The 27,263-nt window shown below is 36.2% G+C and overlaps 1 protein-coding gene across 1 annotated transcript in view; it reads right to left on the bottom strand.

Annotated features, from left to right (window-relative positions):
* fstl5 (follistatin-like 5) overlaps nucleotides 1–27,263 on the bottom strand; it is a 272,518-nt gene that overhangs the window by 59,158 nt on the left and 186,097 nt on the right. Inside the window, exon 8 of the mRNA XM_015392029.1 lies at nucleotides 16,350–16,470. Within this exon, the coding sequence (XP_015247515.1) occupies nucleotides 16,350–16,470 (121 nt within the window). The remainder of the gene's footprint in view (nucleotides 1–16,349; nucleotides 16,471–27,263) is intronic.

Here is a 27,263-nt window from a genome sequence, read left to right as displayed (position 1 = left end):
CTGGATCCTCGTCAAACATCCCGTCTTGCTTCCTGTCTGTTACCTGCCTGCCCTGTCTCGTCTCTCCCTGGCTTCTAGTTTTGATTTACCCCTGATGTCTCTTTGGTTCAGGTTTGTTTGCTGTTTTTCTGTTGGACTCTGATTCCTGCCCCTGGTTCTGTTATCCTTTTTTAATTGAATAGCATTTTCATGTATAAGGGAAAGTAAGGGTTCTCCCAAAAAATCTTTATTCCTATAAATAATGCCTTCATTAACTTAAAATGTCAAAACTTAACTGCAAAATATGCTAAATTTTACCATACAAAAAAGGTCCTAAGCTAGTATGCAGATGTCTGTTGCTGTGAAGAACTACATAACTGTTTTTTCAAAGTAGGATCATATTCCTGATGAATTGCAAGCATGACAACGTTTTACTGTAGGGTGTACTTTTTAACTGAAGAGCATCTTACAAAAGACTTTTTTCCAAGTCATCAGAAGAAAAAAAAAGTTGTAACCCTGTCTATTGGAACTGCTGTTGTTCATAGAGACCCACAACACATGTTTGACATTACAGATGAGGTTCTATCAAACCTGTTCGGGCTTCACAGAATATTTGGTTTCATAAAACTTAGAGTACAAAGAAAAATGGTTTGTATTCACCATATGACTAGGACTCTAGAAAATTTAGGGAGAAGGCTTAAATGCATCCTAAACGATTCAGAAATTGATTTGTAAAATGTTAGGAACTACTTTTGAATGCAGTTCAGTTACACAATACTTTAATATCCAGTTATGAAAACTTGTAGTTGGAACGTAAAATATTTTAAGGTGCGGTAATTGTTTTGTAAGGCATGAAACAACTGATTTATAGAAAAGGAAGCTGATAAGAACAAAATGATTGAACGACTGATCGTCAATAAAGGAGAGGTCGTCTTCAGTTTTGAAGAGTCCAGACAGCAGGCGGGAAAAACATAGACAAACAAATGATTCAAATTATATTGCAGAGACACTACAAAACGTCACATAGAATATGAACATGATCAATGTTCATATGAAAAGTTTAAAATGCATTATTTTATTTTTATTATTAAACAGTGCCCACTGTTATTTACAGACCTCCACTGCTACAGTGCTACAATTTGACCAACAAGAGTGCTGCAAAGAGTTTTTTTGGGAGGAAACAAAATTTATATGTGTGGCTTTGATTACTATTGGCCACCCACAGATATCAATAAAGGTAATTACTTCAGTAACAGCTCATTATTAGGATGGAGCTTGTGTTTGTAATTTCCCCTTGTGACTGTGAGCGCGGGGGAGAAGATTCACGTGCCGTTGTATTCATCTTCATTTGTGGCTGCAATTTCTTGCTGTCACTGACAGGCTGATATAGTTGTTAAAAGTAAAGAATTAAAAAAAGAAAGCAGATATAGAGTATACATGGCTGTAAAAAAGAGGTGGGTGCGATTTAAATGCTAAGTGCAGCATTATAGGAACTGAAATTCATTTCTAATGCATGTAATTAGATTCAAAACAAACTTAGCTGACCCCATGAGAACTGGGATAATTGTTTCGTTAAAACAAGCAGTTTTCTAGAAAAAAGTGACTCTCTCAGGAATAGGTATCATTATTAGTTTAAGTGGCTAAAACTATTAACAACTAAAATGATTAAAATTACATCAAGTATAACATAACAGCTGCATTGACTGTGGCCATTTTAAAAACCCAGTGGAGCTTCATCCAAGGATCTTAATTTCTGTGAGAAATTTACTGTCAGCCTTAAATCTTACTTAAGCTCTGAGTTTGGTCCCTTTTCTTGTTGGACATGGTAAAACACCTCTAAAAATGTCTTTGGGCCAAGACTGGCTTAACACAAGGAAAGCATCAGTCCTGGATATTCCTTTGTGTGTTGTCTCATAAAGAACTGACTATTACCACTACTTTTCCATCCATTTAATCTTTCAGAAATGCGCTTTAAAACAGCACTATCTCATGATCTCTAGAGACTAATTTCCTGTTTTGGAGAGTTTCAATTACTGTCTGGAGAGTTGTTTGGGAATTTATTTTATTTTGCTTGATTTGTAGTTTTGGATTTATTTGGGTTGGAGCTGAGGGTTACATTTACTGATTAATTTTCTTTGGTGGATTTTGTCGAGGTACACATTGCCACCAATGATGTGACTAGAGACTGCCACTGACTATCTACAGTGTTCTCCATCAGTTCTACTGGCGTGAGAAGAGAAAAAAGAGAGCGGATTATACGTGATTAAACCAGGGTGCCAACAGCTGGGGACAACCTGATCAGCAGAGCACCAAAGAGCATGGAGCTTAAAAGCAGGGGTAAAAGTAAGAGGTTGAGAAGCACAATGGAAGGCACCAGGAAAAGCTGGACCCGGAAAGAATCAACTGCTCGAGGTAAAGACCATGAAGGAACATGGTGTACACTAGGACAGCGCCCCTCTTTAGTTAAGACTTGTTTTTTTTGTTTTTTTATCCTGAAGGGCTTTTTCTGCTCCTGTTGCCCTTTATCTTATCTTTTTATTTTACAGACTGCTTTGCCTACTGGTTTTTATATCTAGACCCTGTCATGCATTCATTTACAGTACTAGCAGATTAAAAGTTCCCCTCTTTCCATGATGGCTTCTTCACTGGGAGGCTTTTATGCTTGGCTGAACTTGGCTGGAAACCAGAGGCGTAAAGGGAACTTAAAGACTGCTACTGTACATTGTAATAACTTATTGTAAAATTTAACCAAAAAAAAACCCCCACAATTTCTTGCTGCTTGTCTAACTAGGTGGCATGGTTTGCAATCTTTAGCCATTATTGTTTAACATTTATACAACTTGGCGGTCACATATACTGTTCTTTTCTTTTTTTTTGGTGACTTCTCTAATCTATTTTGCATTAAATGTTTTTTATGTTATTTTTACTAGTTGTAAACTAAAAAGAAATAAAAATTAGAATGATGTATAAAATTTGTTTATTTAATATTTTTAGTAGGACTGGAGCGATTTTAACACATTAAAAAAATAACACAAATAATTGCATCATTTTATATACATAATGAAATCTCAAGCGGGAACCTTTCTAGTTGCAGTTTCTTGCACACCTGTAGATCTGACACACAAGTAGCGTCACAAGTGTCAGTCCACTGGGGATATTGGCTCAAGTGCACCCGTCCTGCAAACAGGAGGCCTGGGTTGTATCCCAGTGGAATGAGCTGCCAGTGTGGCCCTTCACTAATGCCTGCTATAAGGAGTATACACTCTGTGTATACAAAATTACAATAAAGTTTGTCTAAGTCACCAATGTCGCCAGCTGTAGCGCAAGTTCTCCAGTCAGTCCAGTCTATAGTCCATGTCAATAAAACTAAAGAACTCCCTGGTAAAATGGGTTGCAGTAGAAATAGTCTGTCTTAGTAATTGGCTTAAGGAGACAAAGTAACCTCTGTGATTTATCTTTTGCATGTTGAATGCAATAGTTGAGCTCTGAAAGGCAATGCTTTCTGCATAGCCCTACGGTCACAGTTCAGTTGTCAGTATTAGATAGGGAACGTTAACTTCTGTTTACAGCAAATGCTAAACACTTAAAGGCAATTATATATGCCTTGTTGCTATATTACATATTCAGTGGAAGAAATCTTGCTCTAATTGATGTTCATGTTATGTTCACACTGCCATGGAAGTCATTTTTAAAAGAAGTTCAATAAAATATCAGGTTTGTCTAAAAAGCAAAATGATTTTAAGTCTAGACCAATCCAATTGTTGACAAACTTCAATGATGGATTTAAATAATAAATAACTGAGTTGCTGTGCACATATATTTATTTATTCAATTTATTCTTCAAATTCTATTTTCTTCAATAAATGGTTCATTCATTGCAGACCCTCCGATTGAGTCTAACCACTGCTTTTTAAATGAAAAACTGGAAGAAAACTTTTTAATAACATTGTCACTTTCACACATATTTCAGTAAACAACAATCTATAAGAAGTAGCACATTATGAATGCCTGCCAGATGGTAACATGCACATGTGTCATATCTGTACTGGTTTATAATTAGTTATCCATCATTCGTTGCTTACATTCATTATTTAATAAAGGCTGGCTATCTTCACTATCACATACATTCATTCCACAGAAAATCTGTGCACTCATGAAACTGTCCTGAAAATGGGTAAAAGCAGCACTTTTAAAAATTTTTTTTTTTTTGCTCTAAACTTGATTCCGACAAGATATGGGAGAAAATGCATTCTGATGCCTTTCTGAGAGCATCAGGAGAGCTACTGCCAGGAGAACGTGACACGGCAGGGCTGACAGCTCCATCATAAAGCTCCCAAGCCGGTCGTCAATCACTCAGCAAGGCTCCCGTCTGCTTTGCTGCTTCAGAGGATGAGCAGAGATGCACAAAAACATTGTGGCAGGGGACCACTTCACCATCCCACAACTGGGACAGTTCCAACAAGTCCAGGAAGACTTATTACAAAGCTTCAATCAAATCAAACTCTAGGACAAAAAGAAAAAAAATGCTGGTCAAATCCATTGGAGTTGAGGGAACCGATAAGAGAGTGCTTCATCAAGCACTTTTTCCATGGCGTTTAATAAACAATACCCTGCAATACAACACTTAGGACACTTACCCACAGATACACATGTATGACAAACAAACCTACCCCATGACAAAGCATTTATTCACTGTTATTATTGTCCCTTGGAGATGTACTATAGGAGTCTGTCTGCATCCAGCTCACAGAGGTGAAACAGTACTTTTTAAGTGTAAAGCAAAGGTAAAAAAAATATAAATGCTAGAGTAAATTAGATGTGGGACAGAACTTGTAAAAAGTATTATGGAACCTCAGGGAAATCTGCAACAGTTTTTCTCATCTTCTCTCTTCTGAAAAGGTGCTGCATGCCTGCTTTCTTTTCTCACCTTAGTACTTTATGTTTGAGTTATTTGGCAAAAGGTACTTATACAAACTTTCCTTTTATTGCATAAAATTTATGTTTAAAAATTATGTCAAAAGAGATTTAGATATTTATTTTATTTATTTATACATAGTGTTTATTGATTCTTTCTAAATCAAACCAATCACGGCAAAGGATAAAAATCTACCAGTCAAGGATGTCCTAATTAAACCTTTTCTTTTGCTGATCTCAGACATTTGAAGTGACTAGTAGGTTCTCCTTGTACTTAGAAGTTCTATTTTTGTCATGTTCGCTGCCCTGATAGCTGGCCTAATTGCTCACTTCACTCACCTGCCGACCATCCCCAGTCACTAATTATCATTCATCTAATTCACCTGTTCCTTAAGGTTCTGGAACAGGTTTTCCTTCTGAGTGTTTCTGCCTGAGCTCACTACTGGACTCATGGAACTCTGATTCTGCCTGAACGCTCTGTGGATTCCTGGATCTTTCTGCTCCTGCTCTGATCGGATCCCCTGACCGGGTTTCTGACTTCTGGATCTCAGAAAAATTCTTGTTCTGGATTGTTTCCTTGACCTGGCTCGGACATCTGCCTGTTTCACGGAGGCTACTGCATTGGGGACACTCTGGGTTGCTCCGCACAGCATCTTGTTGGCAGTCCATCGGCTGGTTCCTGTCTCACTCTGAGAGGATGGACTGAACTGTTAAACCAGGTAAGTGACTCACGTTAATAATCTTCTTCTATCACATTATCGTGGTCACTTACCTGTGCCTGTGTTTCTCCCTATCCAGAGTGTCAGTGATGGGGCGCCCATCACTGACACCAGCATGAGCAAGCCCATTTCTCTTTGTGCTCACTCTGTTTAAAAGTTGCTGTCGCTTATACAAGCTTACTTTCCACAATTTTTTCCACTATGTCAGACTCACCACAGGTAGGTGAAAAGGGGGACAAGCATCTAGGACAGCCTTTCATAAATAATTCACCAGAATAATTGACGATTCGGAGGACCATTTGTTTGGATTATCCTCCCAGAAAAAGAAACATGCTCCACTATACCTTTAAATTTTCTGAACGCAGCAGGATGCCTTGCTCTCAATGCTTGGAATCAATGCAGGACCTTTCGACACTCTATGATGCCGTTCACCATAGACTTTGCATGTAAATCAGATCCTTCAATGCCCAGGACGCCTTTGATGTGAGCACAATATTACTCTGATAATATTATTATCTGACACTATTACTCCATTCATGGGTTGAAACTTGGAATTGGATCACCTTTGAAAAAATATTGAAATATTAAAATGCTGTTAAGTAGTTTTTAGCTGTTTGCAGTCTATTCTCAGAATCCCGTGCACATTGCAGTCTACAGTTTAGATACTGTACTTAAATACTGTACTGTAAAATCTATGATAATTTACTGCTATTAAATCAAAACAGCCAGCATGGTTGCCAGTGTCCAGCCTTTGCCTATTTTCTAGTCTTTACTTGCACAGCAGGCATATTTTTTCCAACCCCAACCAGACACTGCAAATCCACAAATCTGCACTGCTTGTCTGAGCTCATTTCGAGGACTCACACACTGCTAAGACCCAGACTTTTTACCTGCAGGCATTCCTTTGGTACTACAGGGAAGGAAAAAATAAAAAGCCTTAAAACCTCCCGGCAATCACCTTAGGGCTTGCAAGTCTCCACACATCGACCAACAGTGGGAAAATAGATGAATGCGGTTCAATCATACACTGTGTGCACAATATATAGAAGTAAGCTCTCATTAGTCTGGCACCTCCTCTACCTCTGGCCTTCCTTCCCTACAAATATGACATTTAAGGCCAGAGAGATTATTTTTAAAGCCAAAAATCAACACATAAAAAGACTCAATCTCTACCTGCCACCCACAGCTGTCCTCCAAGCTAACATCCTTTTTACAATGTCCAACCTCAACCAAAAGGAGAGCTCTCACAAAGGGCTGAAGAACAAATGATTACTCTAAAATGGTTGTAATGAAACACAATTCTCTAAGCACTCTGCATGTGATTTGCCCTTTTGATTTTTATTGTATCCTCTGCAGATGCTGGAATCCAACAAGGTAAGCAACAGCAGTTGGTGTACAGTAGTTTTTTTAGTTTAGCTTCCATTAATCTATTCCAAGCAGCGATTTGTTTTCTGCTAAAGTGGCTGTGAGAGTGGACAAACTTTGCAGACACAGTGAACAAATGAGATGCTACTTTATTGATTGCAGTGGGTAAAGTGGGGTTACTGCAACAAAGAAAGAAAGGAGCTGGCACAGTAGACTAAAATTAATAAATAGGCCCGGCAAAATGAAAATCTTTAGAATAAAAACAGGCATTAAATATAGCACTAGACAGTCTCCATTAAGATGAGATGGACCGTAATCTCAATCAATGAAAATATGCAAAATGATGTTTTTGATTTGATTTATATTTTAGCAAAGACAAATAAAACCTCTAACGATAATTTTTTGTGATACCAAAAATTTGTTCTATCCAACTGGACCATGATCTCAGAAATGGCACATTTTCAAATCCCAGAGGATTTCTGCCAAGACACTGCTAGGTCTGTGTGGATGCTGTGTTTGCTCTGAGAACCTTTTAATAATGGAGCAGCTCAAATGATAACAATCTATTTTATTTTTTTGTCAAAACAACAACAACAAAAAAAGATTTTAGGTACAGTAACTGCCATTTGTTGAATCTCACAACTTTTGCATGACCCTGTGACATGAAGGTTTTTACAGTAAATTTGACATTTTTTGTTCAGTTTAATTAATTGGTTCTACTTGGAATAAAAATGTTTGCCCTGTTGAGTGACTTTATATTTTTCAAAAACAATAAAACAACATACAAGTGAAGGCCAGCTCTTCTTTTCCACATTTAATCAACATACATTTTGTTCAGTTTCACATAGCACCAAGAAGTTAGATAAAAAAATACTTGAATTACCTGTTGCACAACTGTGAACTCTCAAATTAATTTGGGTTTCTATACACGAAAACCTCTGAACCTTCAACCCTTTGATCCAAAGTCAGCATTCAGTCTGTTTGAGTTCACATCTGCCATCAATTAAAGTGAGCTAAGTTAACCTGAACTAAAGTTCAGCCGAGTAGGATTTGTCTCCCATCTAAATTGCACTCTTTATGTAGAATTGTAGTTTGCAAGGGATCCAAATGTTCTTTGTGTATAGGTGCATATGTTGAGGTGTAAAATAACAAACTGGCACAGTGGAGACATAAATACATAGTTAGAGAAAATATAGGACCAAAGTCATAAAAACTTTTCAGAAATCAGGAAAACACAAAATGCAAGCTGGTTAAGGGCGCTGCCAAGATGCTGACACTATTACCAAGAGCTGGTTGTGTTGTACTTGCAGAAATAATTTGCTGTCCACATAATGCTTCCAGAAAATGATCACAGCGAGCGCTGTTTCCACATATGGCTATATAGCAGCCTTATTCCGAATGTATTAAACTAATCTCCTCTTTCAAAATTATACACACAATACCTTATTATGAAAATCTCAACGTTTTTTGCGGGGTTGTTGCAAGCTTATTACAAAAAGAATAGAAAATCACAATCACATAATTATCACTGAGAATTTGACAATGTCTGATAGACCCCAAACATCACTGTGCACCATTTAAAAAACAAATTGCCAGCTATGAAACAAAGTGGTTGTAACATCATGCTATGTAGTTACTTCTCCTTAGAAGAAACAGTTTCTTTGATAAGTGGGAAGACCATGCCACAATGAATCAGCTTTGACCCAGAATATTTCGATATATGTTGGAAGGTGGATTTTATTTTCGAGAACTGTTGGAAGTACAGGTTGAATAATTTGATTGAAGTTTGGAAATGGTCAAGACAAAGCCAACTATAAGAGAAGTTTGGAAAAGAGATGTCCAATCTTTTACATGCAAACTTGCCATTGTTAAGGTGTGGGACAAGAACAGAACTCAACCAAAGGAGCTAAAGGAAAAATATTTTGTGTGCACTTTTAGGTAAGCATTTTGTTTATTAATTGTTTTATATGCCAAAAAACTGAGTTTATTTTTTGTTCAAATGTACATTATAAATGGTATATAAAGTGGTTCTGAAATAATTTAACATGAGTTTATCTTTTAAGTCTTAAAGGAAGTCATAGTTATCAATGCATTTATCAGTGCAATCAGTAGAAATGTAATCAGTGATATAGTTTCCAACCTATGTCTAAAAACATTAATTACAGTTTATGTACTTAACAGTATAAGTATATTTCCCTATAAACTATTTGCAGTAGTTTATAGGGGAGTGGCGGCCTAGTGGTTAGGGCATTGAGAGCTTGGAATTCGGACGTTCTGAGTACAAGCCCCACTCCCACAGACTGCCACTCTGGGTCTCTTAATTGCTCCCCGGGAACCCCACGATGGCAGCCCATTGCTCCCAAAGGGGATGGGTTAAATGGAGAGTTAAGTTTCTCCAATGTCAGATCAATAAGTTAAATGAATTAATTATTTAAAAGTTAAATGATTCTAATATACAATATAGTATTTAAGCCAAAACAATCAATAAATTAGAAAGAGGGTGAAGGTCTAAAATGGTGAAACCAAAGATCACCATATACATAATTTAAGGCTCCTTATTTTTCAGAGGTTCTGATCTTAATTTTTAATACTGCTGTAGTAATAACATCAATAATAAATAACAAAAAACTCATTTCACAATTTCTAGACTTAAGGACTCTGTAGAAAACCTCTTTCTTTAGCAATTCAGAAAGACATTAAATATAAATTATGCAAGGTTTTTATATCTGTATTTGTAGTGATTGACAGTTTTTACTAACTTTGTAGAATTAGCCAATTTTAGCCGTTTCTTAATTGAGTTGTAAAAAATCGTATCTCAGTAGGATGATAGCAGGTCCTTAGAGACTTCACCCACACTCAGAATGTAAAAGTCAGCCTTCACTGAAAAGGTCGTGTGAAAGTTACAATATTAATTACAACCCAAAGTTATTAGTCTCCCGAGACTCACACTCTCCATATACACAATAAGGTCTGTATATCAGTACAATTAACCTCACAGTAATCTGTTAGAAGAATGATAATGAACAGGCTGTCTGTCAAATGTAAGTGGTACATATCCATTGACTATTCAAAGTGGTTTATTTGCATCCACCTCATGGAATTTAGAGTGGTTCAGTCTCATTTACTGAAGCTGCATCACTTCACCTTTGGCCTCTACCATGTCTCCCTGTTTCATTATTCACATGGTTCATCATGCCCACCCAAACCAATTAAAAGAAAAAGTAACTAAAAACTAGTCAATGTCAATCAGCTGTAGTCATATTACCTTGTGCATGAGGTGTTATGATTTTAGCAGCAGATTATTTTTAAAAAGTGTGAAATTAGAATTAAGGAAATCAGTAGTAGAGTTATTAAAAAGTACTGGGAGTAAAGTACAATTCATTGGACCTTTTTTTCCAATTTTGAAGACGTTTCGCTTCAAACTTGGAATGTGATCTATTTTTCTGTTTTTTTTTTTTACTTTTTTGGAATTACCATGACCTGGATGACTGAGAATCTTCACCAGCATACTGGGATTTTCTTTACTGGGGACAAAATTACTGGCACAACTTACTGAATATTGTAGCAAAAACAGTTGAATAAACATATGGATGTTTATTAGAAACACACAAAAATAATCATGTATGCAGGGTTACTGTTGCTAGGGTGAATTTCTTCATCCCATAAAAGGCACTGTCTCTGCCTGAAACAATTTTCCCCCCAGAATTATGCAACATTTGGAAACGTTAAGGGATAACCAAACACTGAAGGAAGAGCCATGGCTTTAGCGAAGAGTCAACATCCAGGACACCAAAATCAACCATAAGCGCAGAGTTTAAGAGGTATAAACAAAAATCTCATGTTCACCTGTATCAACAATTCATTTTTTCTTTTTTTAAATGCAGTGAAATGCTTTTTTTAAGGTTGAACCAGATAAAGCTGAGGGAAACGTAACTGCAAACAAATATAAGATGTTTCTTCTTAGTCAATATCCTTAAGTGACAAAAAGCCAAAAAACTATAGTTGAACCTTAAAAATAAAATAAAGCCTAATCTTTTGGGGGGGAAAGTGAGACTTGCAAAACCACTGTATAGCTCACAATGAGAAATCAGGTCATTCTGGTCACATCTTTTTTGGAGAAATGGGAGTAGTGAAATCTGTGGAAATTAGGTTAACATTATGGGGACATTCAACTTAATCACAAACAAATTTTTATTTTGTTTTAGAGGTTATTGGAGAGGAACAGTGATTTATAACTGTTGTATTATGCAGGCAGACTGTGCTAACCCCAACAAGGGCTTTTATGCATTAATAAGGTATTGCTCTCTTCAGCCAAGAAGGGAAAATCTCTCCTGACTTCCACCATCACACTGAATAAATCTATATATTACATTTTATTTTACATGCTTATGTTAAAGACTTTGCCAACACCAATCTTCTCGCATCTGAAGAGAAACTGATACCAAACTTTGATGTTCCTCATATGGGGTCAGAATTAAGGAACCGTGATATTTGTTTTTATTTTTTTGTTGTATTTGTTTTATTTTCTTTCTTATGTTCACATGGTAGGTTGTAAGCTACAAGCTTGAACACAGAAAAAGAGGGAGTGTCGTTAATGGATGGTTTAGCTGGATGATTGGATGATAAATATGGTTTTATATCAAGTTTTTATTTAATGGCTCCTTCAGAAATTCAGACAAACTGAAGATGTTAGTTGTGAATTTCTTTTCTTTCTTAGGTTTATTAAAGTATACGCTTCCCCGCTGTTGGAGATTATAGGTGTTACCCTTCATTCATTTATGTAGTATCTTCTAAGCTTATATTTAAATAGACAATAAACTACAAATGCAGTTCGTTCTTAAACATGATAATGGGAATTTCATTTATACCATTGTGCTTGTATGTAGGAATTATTGCTACAAATTAAGATCTGCACAAAGCAACATCTGATGAATCTCAGCTCAGTGAGGACCACTGAATGATCCAATGCTGACCTAAATTACCAATAATGATAAATAGAAACCACCTGTGTGTAATCAAGTCCCCTTATAAATGCAGCTGTTCTGTGATAGTCTAAGTCAAGAGGTCTGTTTAAAGGGCAGAGAGCATCACCAAAGACAAAAAATATACACCACGCAGATCCGAGAATTTTAATGCCAGATGTGGATACAAAAAGATTTCCTGAGATTTAAACATCCCAAAGAGCTATGTGCAAAAGATAATATTTAAATAGCAGCAGTATCAGACCACTGCGAATCTACAAAGACCTGACTGTTCCTATAACGTTTCCTGCCAATCAAGGAAAAGATTGATCTGAGACGCAGCCTAGAGGCCCAGGATCACTCTGGATGAACTGCAGACTTCTACAGCTGAGGTGGGACGCTCTCTTCCAAAGGACAACATTCATTCGTATACTGCAAAAATCTTTATGAGAAAAAAAAAACATTTCTTAAAGATATCCATTAAAAGTCCTATTTAAAGTTTCCAACAAGCCGACTGGGAGACACACCAAACATGAGGAAGAAGTTGCTTTGGTCAGATGAAATTAAACTTTTTGGCAACAACGCAAAATGTTATGTTTAGTGTAAAAGCAACACAGCTCATCACCCTGAACACACCATCCCCACTATCAAACGATGTGGAGGCAGTATTATGGTTTGGCCTTGTTTTTTCTTCAGCAGGTATGGGGAAGATGGTTAAATGGATGGGAAGATGTATGGAGTCAAACACAGGACCATTCTGGAAGAAAAGCTGCAAAAGTCCAGAAAGTAGGACGGAGATTCATCTTCCACATGGAATGGTTAAAAAATGACCATATCCAAGTGCTAGAGGGGTCAAGTCAATGTCCAGACCTGAATCCATTCATGGAAAGAACTGAAAACTGCTGTTCAACAACGTTCTCCATCCAACCTCACTGAGCTTGAGCTATTTTGCAAGGAAGGATGCGCAAACATATCAGTCTATCAATGGGCAAAGCTTATAGACATACCCAAAGTGACTTCCAGCTGTAATCGCAACAAAAGGTTGTGCTACAAAGTATTAACTCAAGGGGAATTAATTTGCACATCCAGTTTTATATTTGTTAAAAAAACAAAAAAATCCAATAAATTTCATTCCACTTCATGATTTTATCCCACTTACCAATTCTTCACAAAAAATTACCACTTTATATCTTTGATGCCTGAAATGTGGCAAAAGGTTGAAAAGTTCACTTTTGCACACACTATAGGTCTAGGAAAAGCCTTTCCAAACCTAACTAAATATGAAATTCATTTCACAGCAATTTATCTCTGGCTTCAAAGGGGAGAAAAGAGAGTTTCTGATTTTAATTATGATAATTTAGTCCAAAAACAATGCAACTTGAAAAAAAGGAGACTATTTAGAATTCTCTCTATAAAACCAAAAACAAACTGCTTAGGTGATCTGTTGACAGAGAGGTGTTTGTCCAATTATACCCAATAACAGTTATTACAACACATTCTTCCTGGATCTGAGTGAAAGAGCAGGTGTTTGTAGACTGCTCACCTCGCAGGCAAAACAGTTGGTCAAACTGAGCCATTCAGATAACACTTTACTCTGAGATTATTCAATAAAAAGAACCACTGACTAAACAAAACGATGAGCTTAACATTAATTTTGGAGCCAAGTTAAAATTAGTGTTGCCTAAGAAGTTTAAAATAGTTTCTAAAACCTTTTTCTTACATATTTTACTGCTTCTAATTGATGACAATTTTCTGGGGCTGTCAAAATTGTTTTTTTTTTTTGTCTTTTTTTGTGTAATCTGGGTAATTACACAGTAATCAGCTGCTTCATGAGACAAACTATGTTTATTATTTGAGAGAGATTAAAGTTCAGGATGTGCTCTCTTTGTCAATTTTTAAATGAAGAGGTAAATTTAGCCTCTGTGCTCTACTTATTTGGAGTAAACTCCCAGAAGACTGTAAAAAGTGCTGAAACCCAAAGTTCTTCTTCATCAGTGTTAAAACTCATTTGTCTGGACTTGCCTTTGACAAATCTATTTAAACTCTTAACTGAAACACCATTAGTCTAAGTTTGTAGTCCAACTGTTCTCTTCCTGCCTTTATTATGCCACCGCAATGTACTTCTGTGTTTTCTTTTCTCATGTTTTATTCAAAAACGGCACTTTGAATTGTTTTGTCACGGAAACGTGCTATACAAATAAACCTGCATGCCTTGCCTTTATTTTTTTGTTTCAACCAGCTCCTTTGGGACAGAACTGCAACCACAGTAGCTAAATCGCCCATGGAGGAGTTTCTAACTGCATCCATCTGCTTCTTGGTGCTGAGCGGGCAATGTACTGTACATTGAGCTGAAATTCATAGCTGAGGCCTCATGTTGTCAAGGTGAGCTGAAGATTTGAGCAATGATCCTAGGTAGATAGATTCTCTACTGGGTGACCTTTTACTCGCCATCACATTGCTTTGCAGCTGCTTCGGCAGATATCACAGCTACTGTCAGCAAAGTTTGATCATACCAGCCACTAAGCTGAGAGTGAACTGTGATGTCTCTTGTTTCAGTCTGTAAATTTAAAAGGCGAAATTAACTAAGGTGGTACTTATAGTGCCCGTGGCCACTCTGTCTTTGCAAAAACTCCACACCTATACATATTTCATTAAAACTGTATATGGCAGAAAAACAAAAACTATAGCATAATTGTGAGCGTAAAGAAAGTGATGCATGTTTTTTTTTTCTTTTAAATCAACACATTTTAGCACGTACATATTTACCCCACGCTAGTAGACATGTGATTTAACCCTGCTTAACTGCACCAACAAATGCACATTTAAGGGATATGTATCAAAAACCTTTCTCACAACAACAGAATGAATATTTCAACATTATTTTTTAAAAATAGCCCAAGCTCAGACATATAGGATATAAAGCATGTCATGGCACAAACTCTTGATTTGAATTGGGTCAACACTTTGCTGTGCTATTTTAACCTCTGTAATGCTTTGGCTAAACCATCTCAATACATCCCTGTGCTGCAGGTTTGGGATTGTCTTCCTTACAGGATAAGGCAACTTACATCACAGTCTAAATGTCTTTTGCATCATCTAACGGTTTGTTTTTGTTTTTTTCAGGGGGGGTTTTCCCAGGATATTTCTTTAATGGGTGCTAACCATCTTTCCAGCAACTCTGATCAGCTTTCCTGTCTCCGTTGAGAAAAAGGATCTGCACAGCATAATGCTAACAATGTGTCTTTTTTCTTTTCTTTTTTTTTTACCAAACTAGGCATGTGACTTTTATGCTAGAACATTTACTCTTACAACATATTTATTGGGTCCCGTATAATGCCTTGTAGCAAACAGGTATCTATAAGAGTTTTTGTTCAATACTTCTTTCTATCACTATTCCATTAAGATCTGGTTTTTAAAGTTCAGTTCTATTCAGAGAATCTCCCACCTGAGCTGTGGATCTATGCAGCTCCTCTGGAGTTACCTTTGGCCTCTGTAATACTTCTCTGATAAATGCTGGCTTTACCCAACTGGTTAAATTTGGTGAAAAAAATGCTCTACTCTTATTTTAGAAAATACAGTCAGGTCTGTGAGATGTTTAAGGCTTAAAATATTATTTATAAACTAAATCTAAATTTACCTTGTCCAAAATGTCCCCGTTGCCTGTCTTTTTCCCCAGGGCATGCATAGTGCTATTTATTCCTCCAAAACATTTCCAGGACCTCCAAAACAATATTGGATGTCTTGACTCATTGTTCTTATGGTTAGCAATTGCATTTCACTTTGTGTTGGCTACCCAGTGGATCTTAAGTGGGGGTAATAATTCAGAAGGCATAAAATTCCACCAGCAAAATCTTTACCAGCAGGTGGAGCCATTGCGCGCCCCTCCAAGCTGACACTAAAAGTTCCAAACCCCACAGCTCTGGAACTGTTAAAGGTAGAGGTCTGAAATTTTCTGCATTTGTGGTTGACATGATGTAGAACAAATATAATTCAATAAAACCTTCCCTTTCTCAAGGATGTCTTTATTATTGCTGTTCAAAAAAGACCTATCATTTCCAAGAATAAAAAAAACAAATTTGAGGCATGTTTGAACTGATGCAGGTTGGTCTGTGTTCTAGTCACCCAATTTTAACTAGAGGATGTAAGCTTCCAAATAATGTATCGCACATGTAATTTAGGCCTACAGTTCCTAAGTTATTTGCTTTTCCATTTGGGTATAACAAAATAGGCGAGGATTACCCAAAATGAGGTGGATGTTAAGAGGTTAAAGAAAATCTAAATAAAATACAACGAAGTTGGTTGTTATAGTGCAAAAATTGAAATATTTCAATTTGTTTAAATCCTTTTGCAAGGCATCATATGCTCATAAAGGTTTAAAGAAAAAAAGGAAGTTGGAGTATAACCCTCTTACCATTCACTTGCAGAATGTGGGTCTGGAACAGTTTTTCATACCCATCGGCATGACAGGTGTAGTTACCCATGTGGGTGGTGGTCACCTTGGTGATGTACAGCGAGCCATCATCCCCAAAATCCTAGCAGAGAGAAAGAGAGAGGGAACAGAAGGAGCCTTAATCACCTAGAGCAACACCTCACAGACTAGAATGAGCAGCTGTGCCTGAGTCCTGGAAAACAAATGGTTTCAATGAAAATGCAACAAACAACAGTGGACAGATGGGAATCTGGAAGTAAAAAGGAAATGAAAACTATCACAGCTGTCAGTAATGGCACGCTGTAGTGCAAGCCTCCATTAATCTAAGGCTTAGGTTGAAATGGTTTCATCCCTTGGAACCGAAAAATATCAATCAAAGTCATATTTAAAAATAACCATGTACTCATACGGGATATTTTTCCAAACAGATGACAGCGATTAGATTTAGAGTGCAGCTACAATTAATTACTACAGAAATCCCTTTTTACTTCCTTCAGAACAGCACCTAGCAAGTGTAAAGTTGCAGACGTTACCTAAATAACTCCTGCTGCCCTTTTCAAACATTAATTCCCCTGGGAGACATAATAAAACAAAAAGGAGCTGCTCTCTTAGAGCTTCCATATTAAACTAATAAATGAAACTATTCCCATGTTGCCTAGTTAAAATAAAACAAAAGCAAACACTGTCCATGGATCATGGGGTGATAAGTAAAACATGATGAATTCATGCCATGTTGTAAATATTAAACCTGTGAGCAAAACAAAGAAGTTTCTAGACAAAGAAGAGCAAACAGAATAATAAACTGCTCAGGCAGCAGTGCAGACACAAGCCCACAAAGCTAATGAGCCTGATGACGGTGCAATTCACCAGGCAGAGAATGAACAGATGCTACCTTGTAAAGACCACACAGCAATGAAAACTGAACACCACACATATTAAGAAAAGTGTGCTCTGTATACAGCCAATGAAAAGAAACACCACAAACAGACTGCATGGTTTAATTTTAAAACAGGACCCTGCCCTTTCATCCATCTGCTGCTAGTGACGTAAGAACTTTATCATGGTGAAACAATCAGTGCTAGATATTGAACGGCTTTGGGTCGGCTTTCAGATGGGTATGAAATAGTACTGGTTTAGAGTGTGCAATATTACCCAACTGAGATTCCAGCAGTCATTTGGTTTTTCACTTTAAACACATTTACAGCGATTTTAGCGTTTGTTGGCAGCAGGGCGCTGTTTTTAATAGATTGTTGTTTTTCCTATTTGATTCTAAACCAATATTCTTTAATCCAATTCCCATTTTGTTACATGCTATGAATAAATTAAAATGCAATTTGGAATTTTAATTGCTACAGCAAATATGACATTTCATATAAATAAAATGGGGCTCAGCTAAAGAAGGATATTTGTTCCATTACAGGAATTAATCTTTGCAAGTTATTCCTGTTTACAGTTTATGTATGAACAAATAAAAAGAAAATACTCTTTATCTTTTAACAGGATGTTTTTTTGTTTTTTTTATCACTTTGGTTCTCTCTTCTCTTGTCTTTAGACATAAACCTTTTCTGTTCGCATTGAGTTTTTGATTTGTTTGAAATAAAATGAACTAAATAAACTACCACTTACATTTATGTTGAAAAATATGTATACATTTAGAAACCTCATAATGTCATAAAGAGACTGATAATATAAGATGTGAATGGTGGAAAGCAGTTGAATTTGCTGTGGCCTTCAGAGTTCCACCAATTTCAACTAGCATAATGAATCTTTAATGGCAAAACATGCTTTTTTAAAATGTGACGCCTTAGTTTAAAACAAAAGGAAAAATGTCACTTAATATCTTTTATCACTTTGAATATTTGCTCTTCACTCCAGTTTCAGGTTCAAAAAGATTCTTTGACTTCTGATTAGAGTTTCTATTTTCTATGTATTCATATCTTGCAAGCTTTAAACTTTGACATTAAAATAAGGAAAGACAGGTTGGAAGCATCGGGCTGCCTGTTTAAAAGTGACAGTCTGTTTATCATTTTATTCTGCCGAGCTTGGATCTGACTTCTGAACCCTGGATGAGTGAAGCATCAGAGCTTCACAATACGAGGGGAAATCAATGGCACCTTTTGGGTTGCTTGGGCTGAGAGCATATTGTGTCACCTTCTTAAATGAAAAATGAAGGCAGGGGAGAAATGAAACTCAGAGGGGTGGAACGAGTCATGGCGGAGACTGTCGACATGATTCCTCCACCTCACCTCATCACCCTCACCTTAGCTATCAGCAGCGCCCAGCTCTCTGCAGACTGAACAGGCCAGGGTAGAACTGCTCAGGAGGAAGGCTGACAAGGGCGGGTGGAGGAGGATTTACAAATAGGCCACAGCCCTCAAGAAACTACAATTAATAAAGCTGCCAGTGCTGGGTCACCTTTGAAAAGGTGTTGAAAGGGCAGCTCCACCAGTGACAAGGCATTATCAAAGAAATTTCCTGTCAGCTTCATAAAACTTGTTTAAAAGCAAACAATAAGTGCTGGTGAAACTAAAACCCTCCAAAACATGGAGGTCTGCTCTAAAATTGTTTATCTAACAATAAAGATGTCCTTTGATTGCTTAATAACACAGTAAGACCTGTAACAATTCAACTCTTTATCAATCACTGAATTTAATGTTTATTTTTTTTTATTTATTTTTTTTTTACTGTAAATACTGTGTAGAAATATTGCAAAGTTACCACAACTGTGTTTTTTTTGTAAGTTAAGAATTATAAAGTGTTTATGTGTTATTTTAGGTATAGTTTGCATGTTTCTGGTATAGGCACTGTTGTAGCTTTGTGGTTTTATGACTATAGTACAAAAATGAAAAGCAAAGCAGCACAACAAGCAGGAAGCATTACCTGAGATGGGATCTGTTGAAGAGAAATGGAAAAATCAAGGTTTAGAGTCTGGGTTTTATCACAGCAATTTCAAATATCAGAAATACTTTTTAAAATAATAAAAAAATGAAATATTAACCCACAGACTTTAATGTCCTATCCTATTGAAAGCTGAAAAAGTACATTTCATATAAAGAGTCCTTTCTTGTTTTATTCTTGTTTTAGGTCACAGAAACTTTTATAAAGGTTGCTTATGTTCAACTGATCAGCATCCAAACCAATCAGGGCTGTGAAAGCATGAAGTCACATTGCAAAAAGTCTAGTAAGCACAAAAATGAGGAGAGAGAAAAAAATGAATAACATACAAACACAAAACACATTTGAAGGGAAAAGACTGCAAACATAGATAATAGAGACATTTTATACCAAACCATATATATTACTGCAAACTAATGTATATGCAGCAAGTTTCCTATTGGCTTTGTATGTTTCAGTTTCAAAGGTGAATCGGTAAAATAGTCACTGTACATGCCTGCCACTTTTAATAATTTAGTCCAGAATTGAAAATCAAAAAATTAACCATTTCCTGATATCCAAATAAAATAGTAATAAATAAAAAAGTAGGGAAAAAAAACGACAAAAAAAAAAAGAGCTCACTTTTGTTGTTTTGTTCTTGTTTTTTGAGATCCCAGATGGGTAAAAATAAGAAAAACCAAACCATTTTACGTTTTAAAATTCCAAAATGAAAATTGAAAATAAAAAATTGCATTTAGGATTTTGGATTTCTCATTAGGACTGAAACGATGTCTAGCTCTGTTTGTTATTTTTAATTTTTTGTTTTGGATTTTTTTTGTGTGTGTGGTTTTCTTATCTGGGATTTCAAAATAAAGCAGCAAAAAAAAAATAAAAAAAAATGGACTTGCTTTTTATTTTAATATTTTTCAATTTAATTTGAAAATTAAGAAAGTTTTCAGAACCAAAATCGAATGGCCAGCATGTAAACAGACTCTAAATGGGAAATGGCTCCAAATTTAACCCATTCTGGGCCCGATCTTCAAAGATTTCAGATAGAGAACACTAATACTAAAAAAACTGTATGTGGAATAAATGGGCATGTGTTGTGTGATCTACAAATACTGCTCGTGCAAATGAAAAGCTGCATGTATTATTGGCAGATAGCAAGCGCAATAGAGACAGATACAGTTCTAATCCATTTAGCTGAAGGTGTTTGATGATAATTATAAAATATGAGTAATATGAGTTATTGATAATACTATCAATAATTCAAAATATACTTTATATACGTAAGAATCTCAGGGTTAAAAAAGTAAGAAGTAAAGAAAAGAAAGAAAAAAGGGATCAAAATATAAAAAAATGCAGTTAAATATTAAATAAATATCTTAATAATAAAATACTGTAGAAGTTAGAAAGAGATGTAGCTGCAAATAGATTTATTGCAGAACATGCTCTAAACAGCTGGAATTACATCCACCAAGTCATTTCAACAGCTGTTGGACCTAACTGCAAAACAAGCTAGTCTAATAATTAGTTCATAAAACATAGCTTTTCTTTGTGTGAAGTCCATTAAAAAACATAGAAAGATGAATAAAGTCGCTCATGCAACAATATAGAGAAGTATACTCTTATGTGCTCCACCAATGATTCTTTACAGACTCTATCTTCTCCTGTCTCTGTAAATATGCTTTTTTTTGTGTAAATATGTCATAAAATTCAAGTTCAGTCATTGTGATTTTTTTATGATCCAACTACATAGAGAATTGCTACCGTCCAAATCTTTTTTTATAAGCGCAGAGAATCTCTCTTCATCATCTGTTGTACCAATGCCTCTTTTGTGGCCACAATGACTGCAGAAATTATTGCACAAGGTTCCCACCTTCTTTTTAAATGTAATTACAGACACAAAAACTGGCTGTGGTGATTTTCAATCTCAAGAAATCACCTTGCATGTAGTAAGTATTTTCATTTGGATAACCTTCCCCCATACATTTATGTAGTTTGGTCCTGGGAATTTAATCTCTATATTTTTTTAAGGCATACTCAAAAAAAAATAATAATAATAATTTGCACGCAGTTCACTGAATTGCACATGCAAATTGATTCGCATTGCATATTTACGAATAGGTAATTGGTCTGCTTGTGATGTTTTTTTTTTTTTTCTATTTCCCATTTGTATTCATATTTAGAGCTCTATAATGTGTTAGTAAAATGTATTTATTGAACAGATAAAAATCGCAAAATTTTTAAAAACAACTATTCACCAAAAAATGTGGTCTGCACACAATTTCACATTCCATAACTGCATCTTCCACACTACTATGTGATTAATAGATAACCAGCTGAGCAGGTGGGCCCAGTCACAGTGATAATTGCCACCAACACTGAAGCACCACAACGCTGTGTGGTGAGCTCTTTTATGTGTATGCAATGCACCGGTTACTTTTGTAACTCTGATAATCCACCAATCATCACACTGCAGTGAGAAGCACCAATTTTCTGATATCCAAAAACAGAATGCTTACCTTGATGTCAATAAAACAAAAAAGGTAATTTTCTATTTAAGACATGTAAACGGTTTGCTGTAATGGTTTTGTTCATTTTGTAAAATGTAATAGACTTTTTGCATCAGTCAAAGAAAAGATATTGCCCCCATCATCTGCTGGTCCAGTGCCAAACCATTGTCCAGCCATTCAAATATCGCTACTTCAGAAAGGTCTCTTTTTCAAACAAGAAAAAAAACTTCAAACTATTCCACTGAACATGGAGTGGCTCAGGTCCAGCTGTGGCATGGCTGTAATGCAGCACTTATCAAGTGTTAAAAAAATACACAAGAAAATCAAGACATCAGTTGCTGACAGGGAAGAATTTGGTAAATTTAAAAAAAAAATCAACCCAATGACTTATGCCAACTTGGCTAGTGAAATAAAACTGCAACACAGAAACACAAGGAAACAGAAGGACTATTGGAGGATAAAGAAGGACATGCTGATGAAGGTTCTCAGTCATCCAGGTCAAAGTCATTCCATAAAAATTCAAAAAATATCCATGGATATTGGATATATGGATATTTTTTGAATTTTTACGGAAAGAAGGACATTTATGTGCACAGATAAGGAGTTTTGCCCTAAATTCCTGGACAGAGTTTAAATCCATGAGAACTTCTTCTCTCAGCAAAATTTTAGCAGCTGGAGCCTGACCCAGGCTGGACTCTGTATTCAGTCTGTGATTTTTTGCAATATGCCTACACCACTGTAGCTCCATAGACAATGTGAGTCCAGCTTACTATAGCCTGTAGAGTACTATGAACACACAACACCCAATCTTAGAGAACCAAAACCTAAGGGTATTAATGCCTTTCTATCATATCTCATTGTAGCTTTGTCATTTTAAGCAATATTTGTGCTTTACATTTTTTAATGTGAAGATGTTTATGATATTATCATTTAGTTGTAATGTGCCTCTGAGATAGCCCTGTAAAGAATTAAAATAAAACCTTACAGACAATTACATCTTAAGTCCAATTTAGACTGTACACTCCAAATAATTTAGACTAAATAATTAAACATTTTCATTATCCAGACAAAATCAATATAAGTATATCACCAAAATGCAAATAACACAATAACAACAAAACTGTCTCTTTAAAGCTACAGTGTGTAACTTTTAGCGACATCTAGCGGTCAGACTGCAGACCGCAGCAACATGAACATCTCCCCCCCACCGCTTCTCCCCCCCAACAGTACGGCGAGCGTTACGGGACAAAATGTCTTCCACGACGTCGCATCACCTACCTTCTCAAGTGATGAGGTTTGTTTACATAGATAATTTTACAGATAGTATTTCATTAGTCTGTGTAGGGTATAGATTTCATGTAGGCTTAAGATAATAAACATACCCATTATTTTTTCTACATCGTTGTGACGTTTTGGTGAGCTGCTTTGCATGGTGATATAAACAGACGAAGTAATTGTAGTCATTAGTTTAACAGCGAGATTGTGTTCGCTGGAAGAATATATATTCCCCGTTTACTGAGTCCAAGTCTTGTTTGTGGCACGGGGGTTACAAGGCGAGGAAGAGGAAGAGGAAGAGGGCAGAGAGGCCGGGGTGGGCGTGCAGCCAGGGCCAGGCGAGGGAGGGGTGCCAGCGGGGTGACTAGAGCAGAGGAGGAAAGGCTTGAAGATCTCCAAAGGAGCCGGAGAGAAGTAACCGAGGTATATATCCAGAAAATTATTTTACAGAAAATTACTGAATCATTACCTGTGAAACGTCAGGGACGTTGCTGAATAAGTATACTGGAGAGTAACAGCATCATTACGCAGCATGTTATTGTAATGGCCGATCTCGCAATCGCTAGTTTGTTGGCTCTGCGCTGCCGTAGCGCAAAGATGTCTGCCTCCATGGCTGCGAGACCCGCTCCTATGTAATTATAAATAACGAATTCTAAGGCAACGCAAATATTAAGGTTAAGAGGCTGAGCTCGTAGATGATGATAAATAACATAGTTATGTATAATATATTACATTTCTGACTGTATATCCCTGTAATTATTACACACTGTAGCTTTAAAGATCTAAAAACTACATAGTTACTCATTGCATTCGCATTAGTTATATTTGATGGTAGAAATGGTGCATCTCTTCTATGCGGCAGTAATACTAAATTCCAGATATAGCACAATGAGAATAAGGGATAAAACATCTGTTTCAACTGACCAAAACAGACATTTAGCTCAGGTCCTACTGTTTTCTGTTTTTTTTAATCCTGTTTCAGCTATTTTTTCTCATCAAAACACTGTCTGAAAATTCAATCTTTATCTTTAATAAAGTTTTTATTATTTGTATGTCCAAGAAAATGAATTCCCTAACTTAGAACCACAATCTCATATTCTGCCCCACACATGCAAGACTGAGAGATAAAAAGTAATAAGCACGTTTCCAAATCTGAGCCACCATTGGACCACAAACAGTACCGTCCTTATATCCTAAACTTTAAATGTAAGATGAATGTTTACACTCCAGCACACCTTTAAAGTAAACGGATGTGTTTTACTCGACCAGTGGGAGAGGACTGAATTACTGGCAGCCTAGGATGATGATGCAATAAGCAGCAACAGTCAGCTTCATGGAATTAGAGTAAGCTGCTTTGTCAAAATTTAGCGAGACTCTTTTGGACTCCAGGATGCAAGCTCCCCAGTAGGATTAATGTGCAATTTACTAGATCTGAACGTGGTCAAAAACTTTCAAAATAACCAAGCTCTAACTAGGAATGGCAGCAGAATTACACAGCAAACGTCTAATGTACTCACAGGAATATGACTAATCAATCCTGGCAGTGGATGCTCACAAATATTTCCAACCAGCAGTTGTACTCACTGTGTCTGCAAGGCAATTTAGAATGTGTTTGTGGGTGCCAGGTGCATATGAAATTCATTCTCGTCTGTGGAAAGACAATGATTGACTGGAATCCTTAGAGCTAAAAATAAATCTGGATTAAGCCACTGTATCTGTTGTTCATCTTGATGCAGTTGGGTTTACAAACAGATATAAACAGTTTCTGTAGATGTCCAAGAATCTGTGCATCATGCTAAATGCTGTATCACTCACTGGTAGTGTTTAAGTCAATCCACACATCAGCAAAACAGTGCAAGTCTAGGCATAAAATGCCAACATTAAAGCAAAACTGCATATACTTTAAAATAGACAATTCTTCTAGGGCAGATTAACTCAGCTGCTTTTTGAACTCCCCCATCAGAAAGCTGATATGCAGGATGCAATATAACCACAAAACCACATTGATTTATTAGACAAGCAAATTAAAGAAATAGTTAATGGGTAATAAACTAAACAAAAACAATTTATTTAATTTATTTACACATCATTCAGGAAAATATTTATTAAAATATTATTTTAAAATATTGATTTTAAACATACCTTGATTACCTTGATGATATATATCTGAGATTCTCTAATATGTTCCTGATCACTGACACACCTGCCCATAATCAAGAAACCATGTAAATATGACTTGCCTGATAAAATGAAGCTCATAAAAAGATTATGAAAAGCTAGAAATACTGCCAAGATTAAAAGAAATGTAAGGGAAAAAAATGAGAAAGAAAGTAAATTATCTAATAGTCTGGAAAAAGGCTACAAAGCCATTTCTGAAGCTTTGGGAGTCCACTGAACCTCAATGAGAGCTTTCATTGACAAATGGCGATACCACGGAACAGTGGTGAACTATCCAGGGTCGACAAATCTTGATTTTTTTTTCTACAGACACCTAGATGATACCCAAGACTTGGGGAAAATATCATGTTGACTACAGAGACAGAAATTTTTGAAAGATGTGTATTAAAATATATCTGGATTAAAATACATCTGGATTTCATAAAAAAGAAAATCATACCAAGAGTCAAATATGGTGGTGGTAGAGTAATGGTCTGGAGTTTTTGCCTTTCAGAACATGAAATACCTTTTTTGATTAATGAAAGCATCAAACTGCTGAAACCTGAAAAGTGATGTCCAACCCATCGGTCCATGACCTCTAACTTGGATTCTGCAGCAGGATAACGATCCAAAACATACAGCTAAATGCAGCTACAAAGTCCAGGAATTTATATTTTGTGTGGCCAAATTGATAAACTTCCATAAATATTATATGAGTGTTCAGATCCTTGTGTAATTGTATGTGAGAGAAGTGAAATTGATGGGAGATTCTGGGAAGGGTTTTGGATTATTCCTTTTCAAAGGTTTGTCAGAACAATTAGCAGCAGTCATTTTGTAGGTGTTCCTGCTGTCAGGGAAGTGGTGGACAGCAGCAGGAAAGAGTTGGAGCAAAAACCTTCAGGTGCACTTTCAGCACAACACTTGGAAAAAGCTAGTCCTAATTAAGTAGACTGAAAAGATATCAATGAAAAAAAAAAAGATGTCATAAACAATAGGAGTTGCACATTATAAATGCCATGATGTAAATTTAGCTCTATATATCACAGAGAAGAAAGCTAGACATGGGTGTTAAACCCGGTGCACAGAGCTGTCCTGGGTGGTAGAGAAGGATGATGAAGGTTGTGTGAAACAGGATCTGGGGATTAATTTGAGTCCATCAGCCTCATAGTGTAAGGGATGCAGCTGGGGAGGGAACCTTACTATTTAGTTCCACAGACTGTAGTTTCTTCCCTGACATCAGAGGCAAGAACAGTTCATATTTCCGATTGAAGATGCTGTTGATGATATTCTGGGCTTTGGTCAGACAGCATCTGTTATGACATCTTGAATTAAAGGAAGTGGTTCAACACAATCCTTTTAGAATAATTTGTATTCTGTTTATAATAACCTGTAAATTATTACATTAATAGATATAGATTATTTAATAGGTTTGTAACCAGATTGTTGTGGTCTGAGTCCAGACTTATTTTGAATTTCCAGTCCTCCATTGCCATAACATTTATGTGCTTGTTCTTATTCACAGCAGTCATGCATGGCCAATTTCATCTTCTGTAGTTATGCATTTTAGGAATATGTGTTTTCTGGGCAGTGGTTATGTTTTGTATTATTTATTTTGAATTATTCACAGGCCGTGCATAAATAAAGAGACATTAAACAATTACTTGGTGTTTCAAAAACACTAAACTTAGCTTATATAGACATTGATGCATGCCTTTTTAAGATTTGTTGTTTTAAAAATAACTTCAAATTTGCATTTACTAGCAAGTCATAACTTTTTGGTCTAAGTAATCAACAAAATAATGAAGTTACTATTTTTAATTAAGTATTGAGTAAATATAAATAGTTTTTTTCCAGTACCTTCTACAACCGAGGTCACAAACATGAAAAAAAGAAATCAGGAATAGGAGAAACAGTTTTTCACACCACTGTGTCACATTGTTATATGTGTGGGTGTTCAGGTGGTATTTAGAAATCTCCAGTGGTCTGACACGTGTCTCTAACTGAGAAGCAGCTTTTATCTGAGCAATGTAACAAAGAACAGATGACAGTGAAGCGTTGCACCGTTTTTATTTCT

The sequence above is a fragment of the Cyprinodon variegatus genome, unplaced genomic scaffold (assembly GCF_000732505.1).
Source record: "Cyprinodon variegatus isolate N-32 unplaced genomic scaffold, C_variegatus-1.0 Scaffold570, whole genome shotgun sequence".
Taxonomy (NCBI): Eukaryota; Metazoa; Chordata; class Actinopteri; order Cyprinodontiformes; family Cyprinodontidae; genus Cyprinodon; species Cyprinodon variegatus.
Note: the sequence above shows the minus strand (reverse complement) of the source record. Positions and strands in the feature narration are given on the sequence as shown.